We start from the raw sequence: 16,808 nt of genomic DNA on the forward strand, positions 1-16,808 counted from the left end.
GTGTGTGTGTTTTTTAAAGTGTGCTGGTTTGTAAAAAAAAAAAAACGCCTCAACAAACACGACTCAGGAAAAGTTGTGGCAGCAGGTTGAGACAAGTAGAGACACAGCTGTGTGAGCATTTATACTTCTGCGTCGTGGTGACGGACACTCGCTGCAATTTCCCGCCCGATCAGTAGGGGTCGCTGCGCAAGGTTGTTGTGCTTCTGGCTACAGTGAGCAATGGCGTCCGAGAAAGAAAGAGAGAGAAAGACTGTTGTTGGCCGTTTCTCACTTTTCTGTGTCACGGAACGCAGTTTTAAGATAATTTGAGGCGAGAAATTGGCCATTTAGAGTCTAAACATGTGCTGTGTGTGTTAAGATATGACGTATTTATAGTTCGGCAGCGGCGTTTTCGGCGGGGATCAGCTCCGCCTCTGTCAGGACGCCCGGAGCGCACTGAGAGCCGGCACAGAGCAGCTTAGCTCGGCCTGTCCTGAGGACCAATCGCAGCTCTTGCCGTATCCGTTGTCCCTTGACGGAGTGACGGACACTTAAAAAATATTCCGTGCACCCGGAGACGACGCAGAGGCTCTTCGACAGGTTCTGCGTCGACGCAGAGGACTCTGCGTAGCTACGCAGAGCACTTTACGCAGGAGTATAAATTGGGCTTAACGCATACGCAGTCGGAGAAGTATAATGTGGCCTTTAGATACTAGAACACGGGACATTTGCTCTGGGGAAAACTAAGTTTCTAAATCACTCATTTTCCCCACAGGAGCTGCTGGTCCACTGCTGCCTCGTGTGGTCAGTTTGTGTCACTGAGGTCAATCTAAACAAAACGATTTCACAATATAAACACATTACAACTTACTGATGGAGGCAGCAAGTGGATCAACAACCTCCTGTGTTGCTGTGCTGTTAAATCACTGATTTTCTCTATGGGGTTTGGTGCAGGAGAGTGAGCGGTTTTACAGACTTTACTTTTCTGTTGAGAAAGTCTGTTTTAGAGCGAGTTAAAGACACGAGTGAACATAGTTATAATATAGGCGATAAGAATGTGTCACTCTTCTTAGGAGAGTCTTTTTGTGTCTGCTCCACGGAACGTACCACTTTAAACTCACATTTAACGTGTCCTTAATGAAGGAGGGTCAGGGTTTTTAATGGAACACTTCACACACACACACATACGTGTTTAAAAAGTTATGGGATTTCCCATGTGAATGAATGACTTGAGGGAGGTCCCAGCAGCAGGAGACCCAGCTCAGTCTGGGTGGTCCCTCATCAGCTCCTGGCTCCTGTCTCTCTCCACACACACACACACACACACACACACTGCAGTGAGACAATGTCCCTGACCCCCACCCCCCCTTCACACACACACACACACACTGCACCCCCCTCCTCCACCACAGATCAAAAGTTTCCAGCTGTTTTCTCACATCCTACGGTCTCCGCGTGTGCGTCATGGCTGTGCGTAAAAGTGGAAGAAGTTCATCCAAACCCGGTTCTTTCCTTCCTGCACATTCACTCACTCACTCACTCATTCACCCCTGAAGCTGCAGCACGCGCGTCATTACTTCTTCATTATTAACAACAAACTCTTATTATTTCACCACGTGGGCGCGTGCGCGTGGGGATGTTGGCCAAAAAGCGACAAAAACTCACCGGTGAAGAAACAAAGCAGGAGCGAGTTTCTCAGCCACCTCCTCCAGCTTCTTCTCCTCCTGCACAGGTTTTCCATGAGCGTCTCAGGAGTAAAGCCCAGCAGGAGCAGACGTCACCTGTCCGGTTCTCCCAGATACATGGTGGTTATTATGGGATGTCTCCTCACAAACAGGCCACTTCGGCGGTGTTTGCCATCGGGGTTTTTCCTTTTTTCCTTCTCCACGTGTGAACCTCTCCGCTCCTCCGCTCTCTCACCTCACACTGACTGAGTGACTCCTTTTAGCTCCTCCCCCTTCTCCTCCTTCTCCTCCTCCTCCTCCCCCATTTCCACTGCACAGAGAGAGAGAGAGAGAGAGAGAGGAGATATGAAGTCAGCCTCAAAAAGAGGTCCCAAACCCGGGGCTGGCGCGCCACATGCGGCCCTGGCATGGAGCCCATGTGGCCCGATAATAAAATGTCAGTTTTTGACCCATTTGGCCTCATAAATATGTTTTTTTTATTATTATTATTATTATAATTATTGTAATTTATATATCGTTACACATCAGAACAAACACCTCTATTTTTATATTTTACTTTTCTTGTTAATGCATGTTTATTATTTATTATCCTTATCTTTACTGTTTTAACCCTGTAACGCTGTAAAATTTCCCCACTGCGGGACAAATAAAGGACCGTCTTATCTTATTTTGAAATTATGTTAAAAAAAAGATGTTTTTAAGGGCTTTTATTGTGAAAATCTGCAATAAATAAGTAAAAAGGGGGTGAATATGTCAGTTATGAGTTGAATTAATGTGTGATTTCATTCTGATATTCATGTGTACATCTTTAAAGGGATATGTCAGGTTTTTTTATTAATTTTTTAATTTTTATTATGATTTATATTTTTATTTTATTTTGACAACAGCCAGCGTTCAGTGTTTGTACAGATACAAAATGTCCATGTTGCTTTGATGCGAATGGAATAAACTGAAATATCACTTTAAGGTTTGAAAATTGATGGATTTTTAAATTGTTGCATTTATTTAATAATAAAAAAAAAAACAGGCTTTGAATATGTTGTAAATAATGAAAATGTTGTATTTACAAAAAAATTTGACCGAACATTTTTGGTCCAAAATTTTACAAAAACATCATACTATACTATGTCGCCCAAAATTTGAAAAAATCTTTGACAAAAAAAATTTGGTCCAAAATTTTACAAAAACGCCATACTATACTATGTCGTCCAAAATTTGAAAAAAAAATTTGACCCAAAATTTTTGGTCAAAAATTTGACAAAAACATCATACTATACTATGTCGTCCCAAATTTGAAAAAATCTTTGACAAAAAAAATTTTGTCCAAAATTTGACAAAAACATCTACAAATATCTATTTCATGAAATGACATCTATATAGAACTACTGGTTGCAGTACCATAAAATGTCTGCAGGTGGAGCCCCAGACCGTTTTTTTTCTAATTTTGGTCCAAAATTTTACAAGAACATCATACTTATAGTATGTCGACCAAAACTGAAAAAAAATTTGACCAAAAATTTTTGGTCAAAAATTATACAAAAACATCATACTATACTATGTTGTCAAAAATTGGAGAAAAAAAAATTGAAGCCAAAGTTTTTGGTCAAAAATTTGACAAAAACGTCATACTATACTATGTCGTCCAAAATGTGTTTTTTTTTTTTTTTTGACAAATTGAGTGTAGCATGTTATAGCAACCTAAGGAAATGATTTCAATGAAAACAAAGTGAGGACCGGCCAAAATGTCCTCACTCCATAAAAATGACCTCACTTTGTTGGTTAAAAACCCTCACTGGTCCTCAGTATGCCGCAAGTACAAGAACACTCACACACACACACACACTCGTCCGACTGAGCTGGAAACACTTTTAAAAACACCACCACTTAGTGCTCGACTATAAAAGTGATCATTAAAGTGCAAAATGACACTTCAGTGTTCACATGAAACGCTGTAACCTCGCTCATTCTCTTACATAAGACACAATCTGAAACAAAACAGCAGCACGTTCTTCTAATAAGATGTTAAAATAAGACGAACTCTGTGAACTCTTCTGAAAACACCGGAGTCAAACAAACGTGAGCAGGGTGGCACAGAGGAGGGCGACGGTCATTATTGAGGCCACCCACATCGACAGCAGCGGCGGCAGCAGACGCCGTCGTTTGTGATGTTTTCCAGATGTTTGAGCGCCGTGACGACGCCGCTCGCGCAGACACGAGTAAACACGCAGGTAAAAGCAGGGGGAAAAAGAAGAAGCTTTTTAGAATGTTTTATTCATAATAAAGTCAGAGTTTGTCTTTCAGAATAAAGCTGATGATGAAGTCTACGTCCTCTCTCTGGTGGCACAGCCTGAGTCTGCTATCATGCACATTATAGAGGAGGAGGAGGAGGAGGCCCAATTTTCTTCTTAACTATGTATAATTACAGGATAATGATTTCCTTTGTTGCTGCATGGGAGCCAACATGGCAGGCCATCGCCGCCCTGTCCCCTTCCCCCCCCCCCCCCCCGGGGGGCCCGACAGGAAGGGCTGCAGAGATTTCGGGGGTGGTGGGGGGTGGTCGAGTTGGGATACACCAAACCTCCTTTCCAGGAGAAAGACGAGAAACTCGACTGCACGTGAGGAGATTCACGCCCTTGCCAGCAGGTGGCAGTAGAGACGACGATCTGTCGCATTCATTTTGTCGACTTCAACCTAAAAAAGATCATCTGAGACGACGGCAAACGCGTTTGAGCGAAAGCACAAAGACGCCTCTCGTCTCCGCCCCCCCCCCACCCCCGGCTCTGCTGCTGTATACGCACAAACGCTCCTCTCAGTCAGGTCTGATTGTTTTGCTTGACAGAGCCCAGCTACGGGCAGGCATACACGTGATCTTACTGCCTTTTTAGGTTGTGTTTCAATCGGCCAACAGTTACGTACTGCAGCTTTAAATCACGTGAAATAATTTAAAGGATTATTCCGGCCTTAAAACAAATATATAAAAACTATTTTAGCACTTTATTCATGTTTTAAAAATGTGTCGGGGAAAAAAAGGGGGCTTTACAAAGTGGACGAAACACCGCCATCTAGTGGACAAAGCCGGAATTACAAAACAAATGATTTATTTTTGGTCATAAAAATGGAAATATTCACATTTAAGAAGCTAAAAACAGACAAAATATAAACGTTTTAAGTCTTTTAAAAAACCACTCAGGACATGAGGGCTGCACAAGTCAATGTGATACTTTTATTCATGAACCTAGGACCATATATATATATATATATAAAACACTGTATAAATACTCTATATATTCTACTTCCTTCTGTGATCTCAACAACAAATAAAAAATAATATTACAAAAAAAAAAAAAAAAAAAAAAGCCACATGATTACATTTAACGGGCTGTACAAAAATAAATAACGTTTGGAATATTCTGTACAAGAAAAAAGGAAAGAAAAATGAAGATGTGACCTTCGCAGAAGGCAGAGAGACTTACTTATGAAGTATGAGCAGGAGACAAGTCCCACACACACACACACACGCACACACACACACACACACACACACTCACACACACTTCTTTGGTCTTTGAAAGCGTTCCCTCATTGAAGGCTGTGTGTAAACGAGGGCGAACGTATGGCGGAACGACAAAGTACTGAGGCATTTAGAGACGAAGTCTACGGTGTTAAACATGTGCCAAAGCTGAAGTGCTACAGGTTTGTGATAAATACAACAAAACAAAATCATCATCATCATAACAAAAATAATAACAACAACAATAATAATAATAATAATAATAATAATAAAACTGGCAAGATTTGAACATAAACACTATGAGCTAAACTTATTTTCCATACCTGATGGGGTGAGCAAGTAGAATATGAGCTATTCTCTTTCATTAGTTTTCTTTTATATAATCTGCAATAATCCCCCCCCCCCCCCCCCCCCACACACACACACACACACCCCAAAAATTTAAAGGGACAGTTCATGTTTTTTGAAGCGTGGCCGCATAAGCAGAGGAAAACTGAATTTAGCCACTTAAGTAAAAGCTTATACCTAATATTTATCAGCTTAAATTGACAATATTATATAATATATACATACTATATAATATAATATAATTTAATAAAATAATATATTTGATTTAGACAGCAGAAAACTGCAGTTTGTAAACCTCGCTCTCTCTCTCACACCAAACTCCATAGAGAAAATCATCATTTTTATCTCACAGGGACACAGGCGCTGCTGGTCCACTGCTGCCTCGTGTGGTCGGTTTGTGTCACTGCGGTTAATCCAAACCAAGTATTTCAATCCCCCGAAGTGACAAAATAAAACATTTGAACTCAGTGACGGAGGCAGCAGAGGATCAACAACTCCTGTGTGCTGTGACGTTAAATCGCTGATTTTTTTCAATGGAATTTGGTGCAGGGAGTGAGTGGTTTACAAAGCCATCTTAAGATGTCATAGACTTATGCAAGTGGCTAACATCTATTTTTCTTGTGCATATAACCACACTCCAAAAACAACCCTGAACTATCACTTTAAGTATCTGTCCAGCCCAGCTTGGACAAACACCATTAAAAAAATCTGACATCCACACACTTGTACTCACACACACACACACACACTGAAGCATGACATTGGCACGGTAAGCAGCATGCTCTCTTTAGGACTTTTGGGACGATGTGCCGAGCTGAGGACAGACGAGTCTAGTCATTTCGTCGCTGCAGGTCGGTGGTTCGGCGTCCGCGGGGGAATCCTCGCACGCTCAGTGAGCGGTCACCGTCTTCTGGGGGACAGTCCCGGGAACCTGCAGCGCTCTTCGCTCTGGGTGTAAACATTCATCGGCAGCGACAGATCGGAGTCTCTTTGATTTTGCTCAGAGGTCAGAGACGGCGCCCGGCGGGTCCCTAACACACTCCCTGATTGCACAGTTCCAGCAGGGGTCGCGGCCGGTCTTTGGGGTCACAGCTGTCGTGGGCGAGCGTGCGCCCGTCGTGGCCGACGCAGCGCAGCTGGCGCTTGCGGAAGCCTCGCCCGCAGGTCCTAGAGCACGCCGACCATTCCCCGAGGAGCCAGGAGGGGCAGGACTGGGCGGAGCAGGAGCGCGAGGCCAGCGGACGCAGCTCCTCCGGACAATCTCTGGACGGGCGACCCTGGGCGTCCATGCACACCACCTCCCTCTGCTGCACGCCACCTCCGCAGCTCTGGGAACAGGGACCCCACTCCCGCAGGGTCCACTCGGCTCCGCCCACCTCTCGGATGGCGTTGATGGACTGGCGGCGTCCGTTGTTGGAGGAGGAGGAGGACGCGGCGGTGTTGGGTCTGGGCGTGAAGTAGCTGTACTTGACGCGGGGCCGCGGGGCTTCGCCGACAGACAGCACCTGGATGGTGACGGCCTCGGGGAGCGGCGCGAAACTCCGCAGCCGCTCCAGGGTGGCGGCGGAGCCGCTGTAGCGCAGCAGCGCCCCCCGCAGGGTGATGTCCGTCTCCATGGTCATGAGCTTGTAATCGCCGTTCAGCAGGTAGCTTCCGTCCGGGCGGCGCACGGCCAGGTAGCTGTTGTCGTGACGACCGTTACCGGGGGCGCGCTGCTTGACATCCAGGTGGGTGGCACCAGCAGGGATAGTGACAACATCCTGGTACCCGGGCCTGAAACAGTGACATCTAGTGGTCAGACTGAGCCATAACAGCACATTTTTGACATGTATATTTATGGGATTAAGGATGGGCATCGATAACCAGAACTAGCTTAAAAGAGTTGGGGTTAGGGTTAGGGTTGGGGTTGGGGTTGGGGTTGGGGTTGGGGTTTGGGTTAGGGTTAGGGTTAGGGTTGTGTGGCAGTGACCTCTGGTGGTGAAGTAAAGAGCTACACTCTTCAGTCAGCATTAGTGAAAAACCTAATTACAGCCCTCCACAAGCCCAGGATCAAGTGTCAGATGTTTACCTGGCTCGGTCCAGAGAGCCCGACACCTTCTTGCAGGTGGAGCCGTCTCCGCCGCACACCCCGCACTTATCGAAGCGCCGCGAGGAGCCGATGACGCGGTCGCAGCCGGCCTTCACGCACTGGCCCTGCACGCAGACGGAGGTGGAGTCTGGGCTGCAGGGCGTGCCGTCAGCCACCTGGGGGCAGCAGAGACGCAAAGAAAGGGGGGTTGAGAATCACCACGTGCTCTAAAGAGCTGTTACATAACAGTCAAAGCGTATCCTCCTCCGGGGCTTAAAAAAGAAATTACACTCGCTGATCCTCGGTCCTTGCAGGTTTGCACAAGTAAAAAGAGACTTTGACGAGGTTTGAAAACTAAGACTCATGGAGAGTTCATCGATAAGCTCTTACCTTAGACTTGAGGACAAAGAAGTATCCGGTTCCTTTGGCGCGGCACACCAGTTTGCAGCGGTCCTTGGGCGACACTCCGGCGTACTTGGGCACCCACTCAACTCCCTCTCCGGAACCCAGCGACACCTGCGCTGACATGTCGTTGTGAGCCAGACACTGCTCTTCACGGAACGACAGGCCTAGGAGAAAAAAAAACGGGACAGAAGTCAAGTTTACCGCCTGAACTGGAAGCTCGTGCTGGGCCACGAGGGTCTTTCATGGCACGTCACAAGAATCAGCTTAAAGATGCTAAACCACATAATAAATGTCATCTTGTCCCCAACAAATTTGCTCAAAGACACTAATAATGCAAAAGACAACAAGCTAAAAGAGGCTAACATGTCCAAACAACAAGCTAAAAGAGGGTAACATGTCCAAACAACAAGCTAAAAGAGGCTAACTTGTAAAACAACAAGCTAAAAGAGGCTAACATGTCCAAACAACAAGCTAAAAGAGGCTAACATGTCCAAACAACAAGCTAAAAGAGGCTAACATGTCCAAACAACAAGCTAAAAGAGGCTAACATGTCCAAACAACAAGCTAAATTAGGCTAAAATCAAAGTCTCTCACCGTTGTTGTCGGGGCAGGACTCCGTGTTGCAGGAGCGGTACTGGATCCTCTTGCCCTCGCAGTACTTGCCCCCGTTCTTGGGTAAAGGGTTGTCACAGGTGCGGAAGGAATACTGCACTCCACCACCGCAGGTCCGAGAGCAGTCGCCCCATGGTCCCCACAACCCCCAACCACCATTGACAGGAGTCTGAAAGCAGCACAGACAAAGAACTTTAGTACGAGATGAACGGGACGATGAAGACCCGACGGGGTGACGGACGGACTTCCTCTTACCTGGTGTTTGGCAGCCTGGCTCTTGGTCAGACACTGTCCCGCCAGGCAGTAGCTGTCGTGTCCGCACGGCGTCCCGTCGGCCCAGGGAAAGTTCTTGGTCTGGCACACCAGCAGACCGTTGGACGTGGTCACGGTGCACCACAGGGCCGCGCACGTGGTGCTCAGGTCCGGGCAGTGCTGCGAGTCGTCGCCGAACGTGAGCCGGCACTGGTGGTCGGCGTCGTAGACCGAGCCGGGCAGCGGCTGCGGCAGCGGCTGAGGCTTGGCGGGCTTGTCCAGGAGACACTGGCCGTGGCCGTTGTCCAGGAAGGTGGTGACCATGAGGGCGGAGCACGGCGACCACGGCTGCTGCTGGTCCAGGTTGGACAGCGTGGACGCCATCATGTGGGAGCCCCAGTGCGGTCCGTTGACCCCGGAGCAGAGCTGGGCGTCGTCGTGGGGCATGTTGAAGACGTGGCCTGGAGGACACAAGGTGACGCAACTGATTATTATTCTGGATTAAAGGGATAATTCGGCTCTTTCTATAACCGCTGCCTATGGACTTTATGGATTTTCTAAACGCAGATTCTTTTGTTTGTTTACCCAGCTCGTGTGCGACGGTAAACGCAGCCTGAAGTCCGTCGTCTTCGATGATGGAGCAGCTTCTGTCCGGGTCGCACACCGTGCCGACGTCGGCCATCCCCAGAGTGTCGCACGAATGAGCGCCGCACAGGTCCTGGCGAGGGCAACGAGAGAGGGGATTAACGTCTGAATATTCAAACAGTTATTCGTTATTTTTGTTTTACTTTATCATCTACGAGACCAGCGTACAGTTCTGGTGAAGAGCACGGCGGTGTCGTAGTGCTCCGGGTGGCGGTCGCTGGCCGGGTTGTGCTGCCGCTGCCACTGGCAGAAGTTGCGCAGGGTCATGGCGGCGTTGGACGACACCTGAGGGCCGCGCTCCTCCTCGTACACCACCAGCAGCTTCACCACCGCCAGGCTGATGGAGTTGTGGATGCTGGGGTGGCGGTAGAGGCGCGACGCCACCGCCATGATGGTCAGCAGGTAGGGTTTGAGGCCCGCGCCGTGGAACTCGGCCATGGACTGGTCGGCCACCAGCATGATCTCCAGGTAGCGAGGCGTGGACACGAAACGCCGGGTTCTGTGGCGAGCTGAGGACAAGAGGGACGGAGAAGGTCAACGATGGACTGAAGATTGTTGTTTTCTGGCAGCGAGGGCTGTCACTCAAGGAAGACTCAGGATTATTTAACCTTAGTCCTTTAAGGTACGACTCAACCATTTGGTCGAGCACACTTTAAGTCACTATATCTCATTGAAAAATGCATTGAGCTGAACTCACTAACACGAAATTAATGTGACTTGTTCTTATGAATTATGCAAACCAGGTTTATTACGAACAGACGTCTCAACCGTTTGGTAGAGGCCTGTATCTGTAATACTGTAGGGACTAATTAAAAAAATAAAAATAAATTGATTGATTGTTGTTATTGTTATCATAAGTAAATAAAATCAAATAATCAAATAATAAATAAATAAAATAATTTTTCCTTTGCTTTTTTCTTGGTGCGTACCTTAAAGGCGCCATATGTAAGAATGTGGCCAAAAACAGTTACTACATTCAAATTCAAAATACCGAGGTCTTTTGGGTTTCGTTTTCTGTCGTAACTGGCAACCCGTGGTTGCTCGGCAGCCGAGACTCTACTGACTGCAAATGATTGGTAGATGGCGGTAGGTGGCGCCACATGCCAAAACATGATTTCAAAACATAAACATGATTTGCAGTCTGCAAAATATTTTTTTTAATGCACCTTTAAAGGGTTAGAGTCCTTTTGCACTGTAAATGTTTGACATTTTGCATCATTTTTGGTTGAATTTGGCCGGGAATTTTGCCAATGTTTTGTGTTTATTTTCACATTTTCAAACCCTCAAACAAATTAAAACCCCTCAAAAATTCACATATGCGTTCAGCGGACTGTGGAAATCGGACATCGGACGCTTTTAAATCCCTTTATTTGCAACTTTTCCTCTTTTAAGAAAAAAAAACCCATTGAGCTTTTTTAATCACAGTATTTGTTTTAAAATCACGTTATATTGGCAGTTATTGCGATTAAAGAGTGCTTTTGTGGTCAAAAATGGTCATAAAACTCAACTCTATTTCTACTGATATTGTAAATAATTCCACATATTGTGTCTGAAATGCTGTTTTTATTATTAATGGAGGTTATTATTGGACGTTCCTGTGAGAGTCTGTGTATCATGACTCAGCATCACACCACCGTCAGCTCCTCCTCCTCCTCCTCCTCAGACTCCACATTCCTAAAATGACCTTCTCTCTCTTTTTCTCTGATGAGGAAAAAAAAGGAAGAAAAAAGAAAAAAGAGGAGAAAATCCTTTCAGGAGGAAAAATGTCAGCCGGTGGTGTCGGTACCAGCCGCTCCACCGCCTCCCCTCCCCTTCCTCCGTCACTCCTCCTCTTCTTCCTAGTGGAAGCCTCCCTCCTCCCCTCCTTCCTTCCCTCCCTCCTCCCCTCTCTCCTCCCTCCCTTCCTTCCCTCCTCTCCACTGCTGTCAAAAAAGTACTTGGGTCCATTTATGCCTGAGCAGCTCCAGCTGACAGCAGTTTGCTGTTTGTTTTTAAACGAGATAAAGCTGCGAGAAAAGAAAAAAGAAGAAGAAGAAGCAGTGTTTCCCAACATGAGGGTTGCGGCCCCCTGGTGGCTCCTGGAGGTGTTACACACGGGCCTGAAGCTGTGCCATAAGAAACTCATGAGTTTAGATTTAAAAAAAAGTGAAATAAAGTGATTCTATTTTGTTTAAACAACATTTTATGACATTATTGATCAAATTTTAACAGTTTAAACTGTCTTTCAACACTATTTTTTGACTCTTTGTTGATGATGACTATTCATTAATAAATATTAAATTTTATTAATAACTTTTTTTTATATTATTATTTCACTTATTCTGGTTTTTGGAAGTTTTACGCACTTTTACGCACGTGGATCTTTGGTCTAAAGATGAAATAAAATCCCTCTCTTTGTCAGATTAAAGCCTGCAGGTGAGTTTTTTCTGTTGCTTTATCGCGATAATAATGCGCATAATCACACACACATACACACACACACACACACGTGCAGCCTCACCTGTCTGCTCTGCGCTCTCGTGTGCGCGCGTCGCTTCTTTCTCCAGATTCTTTGGCACCCTCGCCTCGTCCTCGTTGACCCCGCACTTGGAGCTCCCCTCCTCAGCCAGAGCTGGCCGACCTCTCCGGCGGATCATGTGCACCACCTCCTCCTCCTCCTCCTGCTGCTGCAGCTCCTCCTGCTCTCTGGTGGAGTTGAGAGGCTGGATGAAATACTCTTCACCCTGAAAGTAGAATCCGCCTCTGAGGCCGTGGCACAGGTTGAGCGCAGCGGCGGAGTTCTCCTCTCCATTCACGGTGCCGGAGAAGAAGCAGCCCGCCTCTGCTCCGCTCTTGGGTGCCTGGGTCGGTTCGGGGGTTCCCACAATGTGGAAGACGAACCCCGGCGCGAGGAAGGTCTGGTCTGGTTCTAGCTGCAAGATCAGCCGAGTGCCAAACACGTCCAGCCGGTACAGCCTCATCTCCGCCTCCTTCTGCTTCTCCTCCGCGGAGACACTCCGCCATTCTTCGGCTTCGCTGTGCGCCCGGGCCGCCGGGTCCAGTCTCACCGGCACCACGGTGCTCTCCTCCCACGCGCCGTGCGCCGCGCCGACGCACAGAATCAAACCAATGGACACGCGTAAAAACCACATGATTTAAGCGTGAAATCCCACAAGTGGAAAAAAAATAAAGTGTGACACTGAAGTTTCTACGAGGGAACAAAGTAAATCCTTTTTTTATAATAAAGAAAAAAAGTCTACAAATCACCAAACTGTCTTTGAACTTCCACAAAAGTGTCCAAACGCATGAAAAACGGATCTAAGTGAGGATCAAATCCAGTGCAAAACTCAGTTTAAAGTAACGTGCAGCTCTGACTTGTTGCACAAAAACCATTAAACGAAAGCAGACAGAAGCTGGAGCTCAGCAGTAAATTCCAAAAACTCTGGTTTCTTCAGCAGATGTTTCAGTTTTTCTCTCTCTGTCAGAGTTCGGGGCAGGCGTTGGTTCACTGGCCCGTGTGGTCTGTTACTCTGCTCTCAGACCAGCGCCGGTCCCTCCTTTATATCCCCCTGCCCCGGGACCACCCCCTTCCCTCGGGGCCCTTTGATGTGAGAGGGGGCCAAATCCCGTGCGCAATGAAAACGCACCAGCGACCTGGAGCCGTGCCATAATAATCAATCACGATGAGTGTGCAAGAGATGCGCGCACGGGGACGGTTCGTGTACACGCGTGACGCACGTTCACACCCGTGTGATCAACCGATATCGATCAAGTTATCTGTGGATTATGAAACTGACTCGGCCGCTTAATCCAGCACAGATATGAAGTGGTCGAGGACGGTAACGCACCTCCTCCGCCTCTGTGCCAAGCCGGCTGTGGTGCTCCGTGGCCGGGATCCGGCAGCTCTGCTTCCCCCCGGGGAGAGGGAGCAGAGCGGGGCCGCTGAGGTCTTAAGGTGGAGCGGCTCCTCGGTCTGCAGCCAGACGCCGTCTCTCCGTGCGTCCTCCTCACCCGCCCGCGCGGACTCTTCCTCCTCCTCTTCCTCCTCTTCCTCCTGTGCAACAGGCAGGAAGAGTTTCAGCTGCGGTTTCGTTTAAAACAAAAGCGTCAGAGCGCAGAAAATGAGCATTTAATGCAAACGTCACCGTCAAAACAAAGTTAAAAAGATAAGATAAGAAATGACAAACAAAAACAAAAAAAAAACATGGTGGAAAAAGACAAATAAAATGCATTAATGTGACAAATACAAGAGCATTGATGATCATTGTTGCGTAATTAGTTGCGACATATGCGTAATTTGTAATGAACAATTAAGATTTTATGACTTACGGGCATCGACTCCCTGCTCCTGACTCATCACCGCTGACTCAGATTCGAGGAAGTCCACCTTAAGAACAAAACGTCCCAAAGGCGCTCGGCTGCAATGCCACGCTTGTCCACAAGGCGGCAGTGGTGCGCTGTGGAAATTTCCAATAGGATGGATGCGACGTTACACACATTCCGCCGATAGGTGGCGCCTGTGTATCACATTTAGAATGCAGGGCAGGAGCCGCTCACCGCAAGGGGGCAGCATCGTGCCAGGAATAAACCGTGTGGAGAGTGATTATAATCAGACAATTATCAACTTTTAATCAAATAGTCAAGATAATACATTTATAATGATATTTTAAAGGTTATTACAAATATATGACCGTTACTTTAAAGTCATTTGATATTTTTTTTCTTAGATTTTATTATAAACTCATCATTTAACCTACATTATACCCTGCATTGTGTGTTTCATATGATCTCATTGTCAAACATACTTTTGACTTTTACTCAAACCGCTCACTCTCCTGCACCAAAGTCCATAGAGAAAACCAATGATTTTTAACATCACGGCACACAGGTGCTTCTCATCCACTGCTGCCTCCATTATAGTAAATTAGAATTATTAATTATTTTCTACACTTCTGGGTTTGAAATCTTTCATTCGGATTTATCTCAGTGACACAAAGTGACCACACGAGGCAGCAGCAGGCCAGCAGGCCTGTGTCCTCATGAGCTAAAATCACTGTTTTTTCTCTATGGGGTTTTGTGTGGGAGAGTTAACGGTTTATAAACTACATTTTCCAGTTAGAAAAGTGTATGTAACAGTGAGATAACGTGGAGAATATAATCTTTAGATGATGGAGAATTATTTTAAGGATTCCTTCCAATGTCAGAACATGCTACAACAGCAAAAATATTAATATGTGTGAATAAAAGACAGAGAGAGACACAGATATTTAAATATATATATTTTATGTACATATATTCATGTGGATGACTAGAAAAGAAAACACTATATTCATACAAAGGAATGATTCGACACAGTCAAGAGTCTCCAAAAAGTTAAATAAGTCATTTGATACAAAAATTAGTATAATAAATAAACGTCCTCTCATCGTTGCTCTTCTTTAATTCACACAGTTGTACAAACAATAAATTACAAGTTCAGTGCTGTGTTTCTGCTTCTGTCTGGAAAAAGTCAAAGTAAGATGTGTGAATGTGTCTGAAATACTCAAGAAAAACTCAAGCTTTGTATTTGTGTGTGTATGTAATAAAAAATGTCTATAGTGTGTAAATAAATGTGAATGTGTGAGTGTGTGAGTGGTATCTTGACCCGGTTTTTGGTGCCAGATGGGTGAGGTTTGCCACAGGAAAATACGACAAGCACCAGACGACGCAACACAATTAGAGGAAAGTATATATTTGTTTTAAAGAATCGACTTGAGGTCATGATTCTGGGGCTTTGGTAACACCCTGATCGGCCAGAGCCGTGTTTAAATAGATGTTTATCTCATTTTCGTTAGCCACTTTTTAAAAATATACGTTATGTTTATGTGTAAACACAGCAATATACTTCAGATTATGGCCAGAATGGAAGCCACAATTATTTTGATCAATGTTAACATCAGAATATTTGATGATTACACACTGATAAAAGGGACAAAATATTCTAATTTCAATCTCATATGTTTACCCCCAATGTTGTGCTACATACTTGTACAAATATGACGTTTTCAAATGTTTTCCACAAAACAGTTTGACATTTTAGAAAATGCACTGCTCTGATTTCTTGATGACAATCAGACAAGAAGATTGACACCTCACTCGTATAGTGTCTGCTCAATGTGTACCTAGATTAGCTTAGCTTAGCATTCAGACAAAAAAACGCTGACAATTCTTTGCTGCATATTCTTTGCTGCATATTCTTTGTATGGACTAAACTAAAGTAAGATAGATGTACAATGTGTTGTTTAGTTGACTTAAGCTAAGCCAGGCTAGCCGTTTCCTCCCACCTTTATGGTAAGTTAAGCTAACCTCTTAGCCTAAAGTTTGAACAAACACAATATTGGTGCCAAAATCGTCAAACAAAATTTTCCAGTACTTTTTGGAGCTGAAACACCATAAGTCAAACACAAGAAACATTGTATTCTGGCAAACTCCACCCATCAGGGTTAGCAACAGGCTAAAATAAAAACACGCAAATACAGAATATATGAATTAAAGAAAAGAGAGAAGATTTGAATTGCAGAAGGACAGTCATGACTGTCTTTGTCTTTCTTTGCTGTCGTTGCTAGTATCCAGGGCACACATTGTCATATTAGCATTGTTTGCTACACAGATAAACAGACAAACAAACAACAACAACAACAAAACCCCCCAAAAAACACGGAGACTGTAAACCTCACAGCACCAGCATTATGATTGACTACAAGTGGAACTGAGAGAGAGAGACGAAGCTGATTCATGGTACACACACACACACACACACACACACACACACACAGACACAGACACACACACACACACACACACACACACACACACACACACACACACACACACACACACACAGCTGCAAATCTGATACATTACTCTGTAAAAGTTACAGAGCGTCAAAGTTACTTTGTCCCTCCGTCGATTTAAGTGTTGAAAAGTTTGTCCTCTCAAGGCCACCGTGCTTTATCACACTATACAGGAAGCAGGAAGGAACTCGTCAAGGACACAAAGACAAACGACTGACTGAGCGTTGGTTGAACTCGTTCTCGTACGCCGTTATTGTCATATTTAGCGTTAGCGTTAGCGTTTCTGTTGATTTTTACGCACGTAGTCGAGACGCGAGTCCAAGTCGCTGGAGTTTAAATTATTTGAACTTGAGCTGAACATTTTCCGCGATGCGGAGTCACAAAAGCTAACTGTTGCTTTTGGAATTTCTTCCAGCGTCCAGATGTTGTCTCGGATATGGAGGACATTTGAGCGAACGGAGAGGGTTAGCGGGGGAAGTAAATACACGTTT

The 16,808-nt window shown here is 45.5% G+C and overlaps 2 protein-coding genes across 2 annotated transcripts in view; both read right to left on the bottom strand.

Moving 5' to 3' along the window:
• cyyr1 (cysteine/tyrosine-rich 1) overlaps positions 1-1,720 on the bottom strand; it is a gene marked incomplete at both ends in the record, with an annotated part of 6,501 nt that extends 4,781 nt beyond the window's left edge. The window contains one exon of the mRNA XM_083908704.1: positions 1,645-1,720. Within this exon, the coding sequence (XP_083764830.1) occupies positions 1,645-1,720 (76 nt within the window). The remainder of the gene's footprint in view (positions 1-1,644) is intronic.
• Positions 1,721-6,554: 4,834 nt separating this feature from the next.
• adamts1 (ADAM metallopeptidase with thrombospondin type 1 motif, 1) lies at positions 6,555-12,636 on the bottom strand (the record flags this gene model as incomplete). The annotated part of the gene is made up of 8 exons (XM_083908970.1): positions 6,555-7,296; positions 7,592-7,767; positions 7,982-8,160; positions 8,591-8,777; positions 8,864-9,321; positions 9,446-9,578; positions 9,674-10,014; positions 12,006-12,636. 8 exons carry the CDS (start codon positions 12,634-12,636, stop codon positions 6,555-6,557), a joined length of 2,847 nt encoding a protein of 948 aa, XP_083765096.1.
• Between the last annotated feature and the right edge of the window lie 4,172 nt (positions 12,637-16,808).

The sequence above is a fragment of the Microchirus variegatus genome (genome assembly GCF_963457635.1).
Source record: "Microchirus variegatus genome assembly, chromosome: 22".
Lineage (NCBI taxonomy): Eukaryota > Metazoa > Chordata > Actinopteri > Pleuronectiformes > Soleidae > Microchirus > Microchirus variegatus.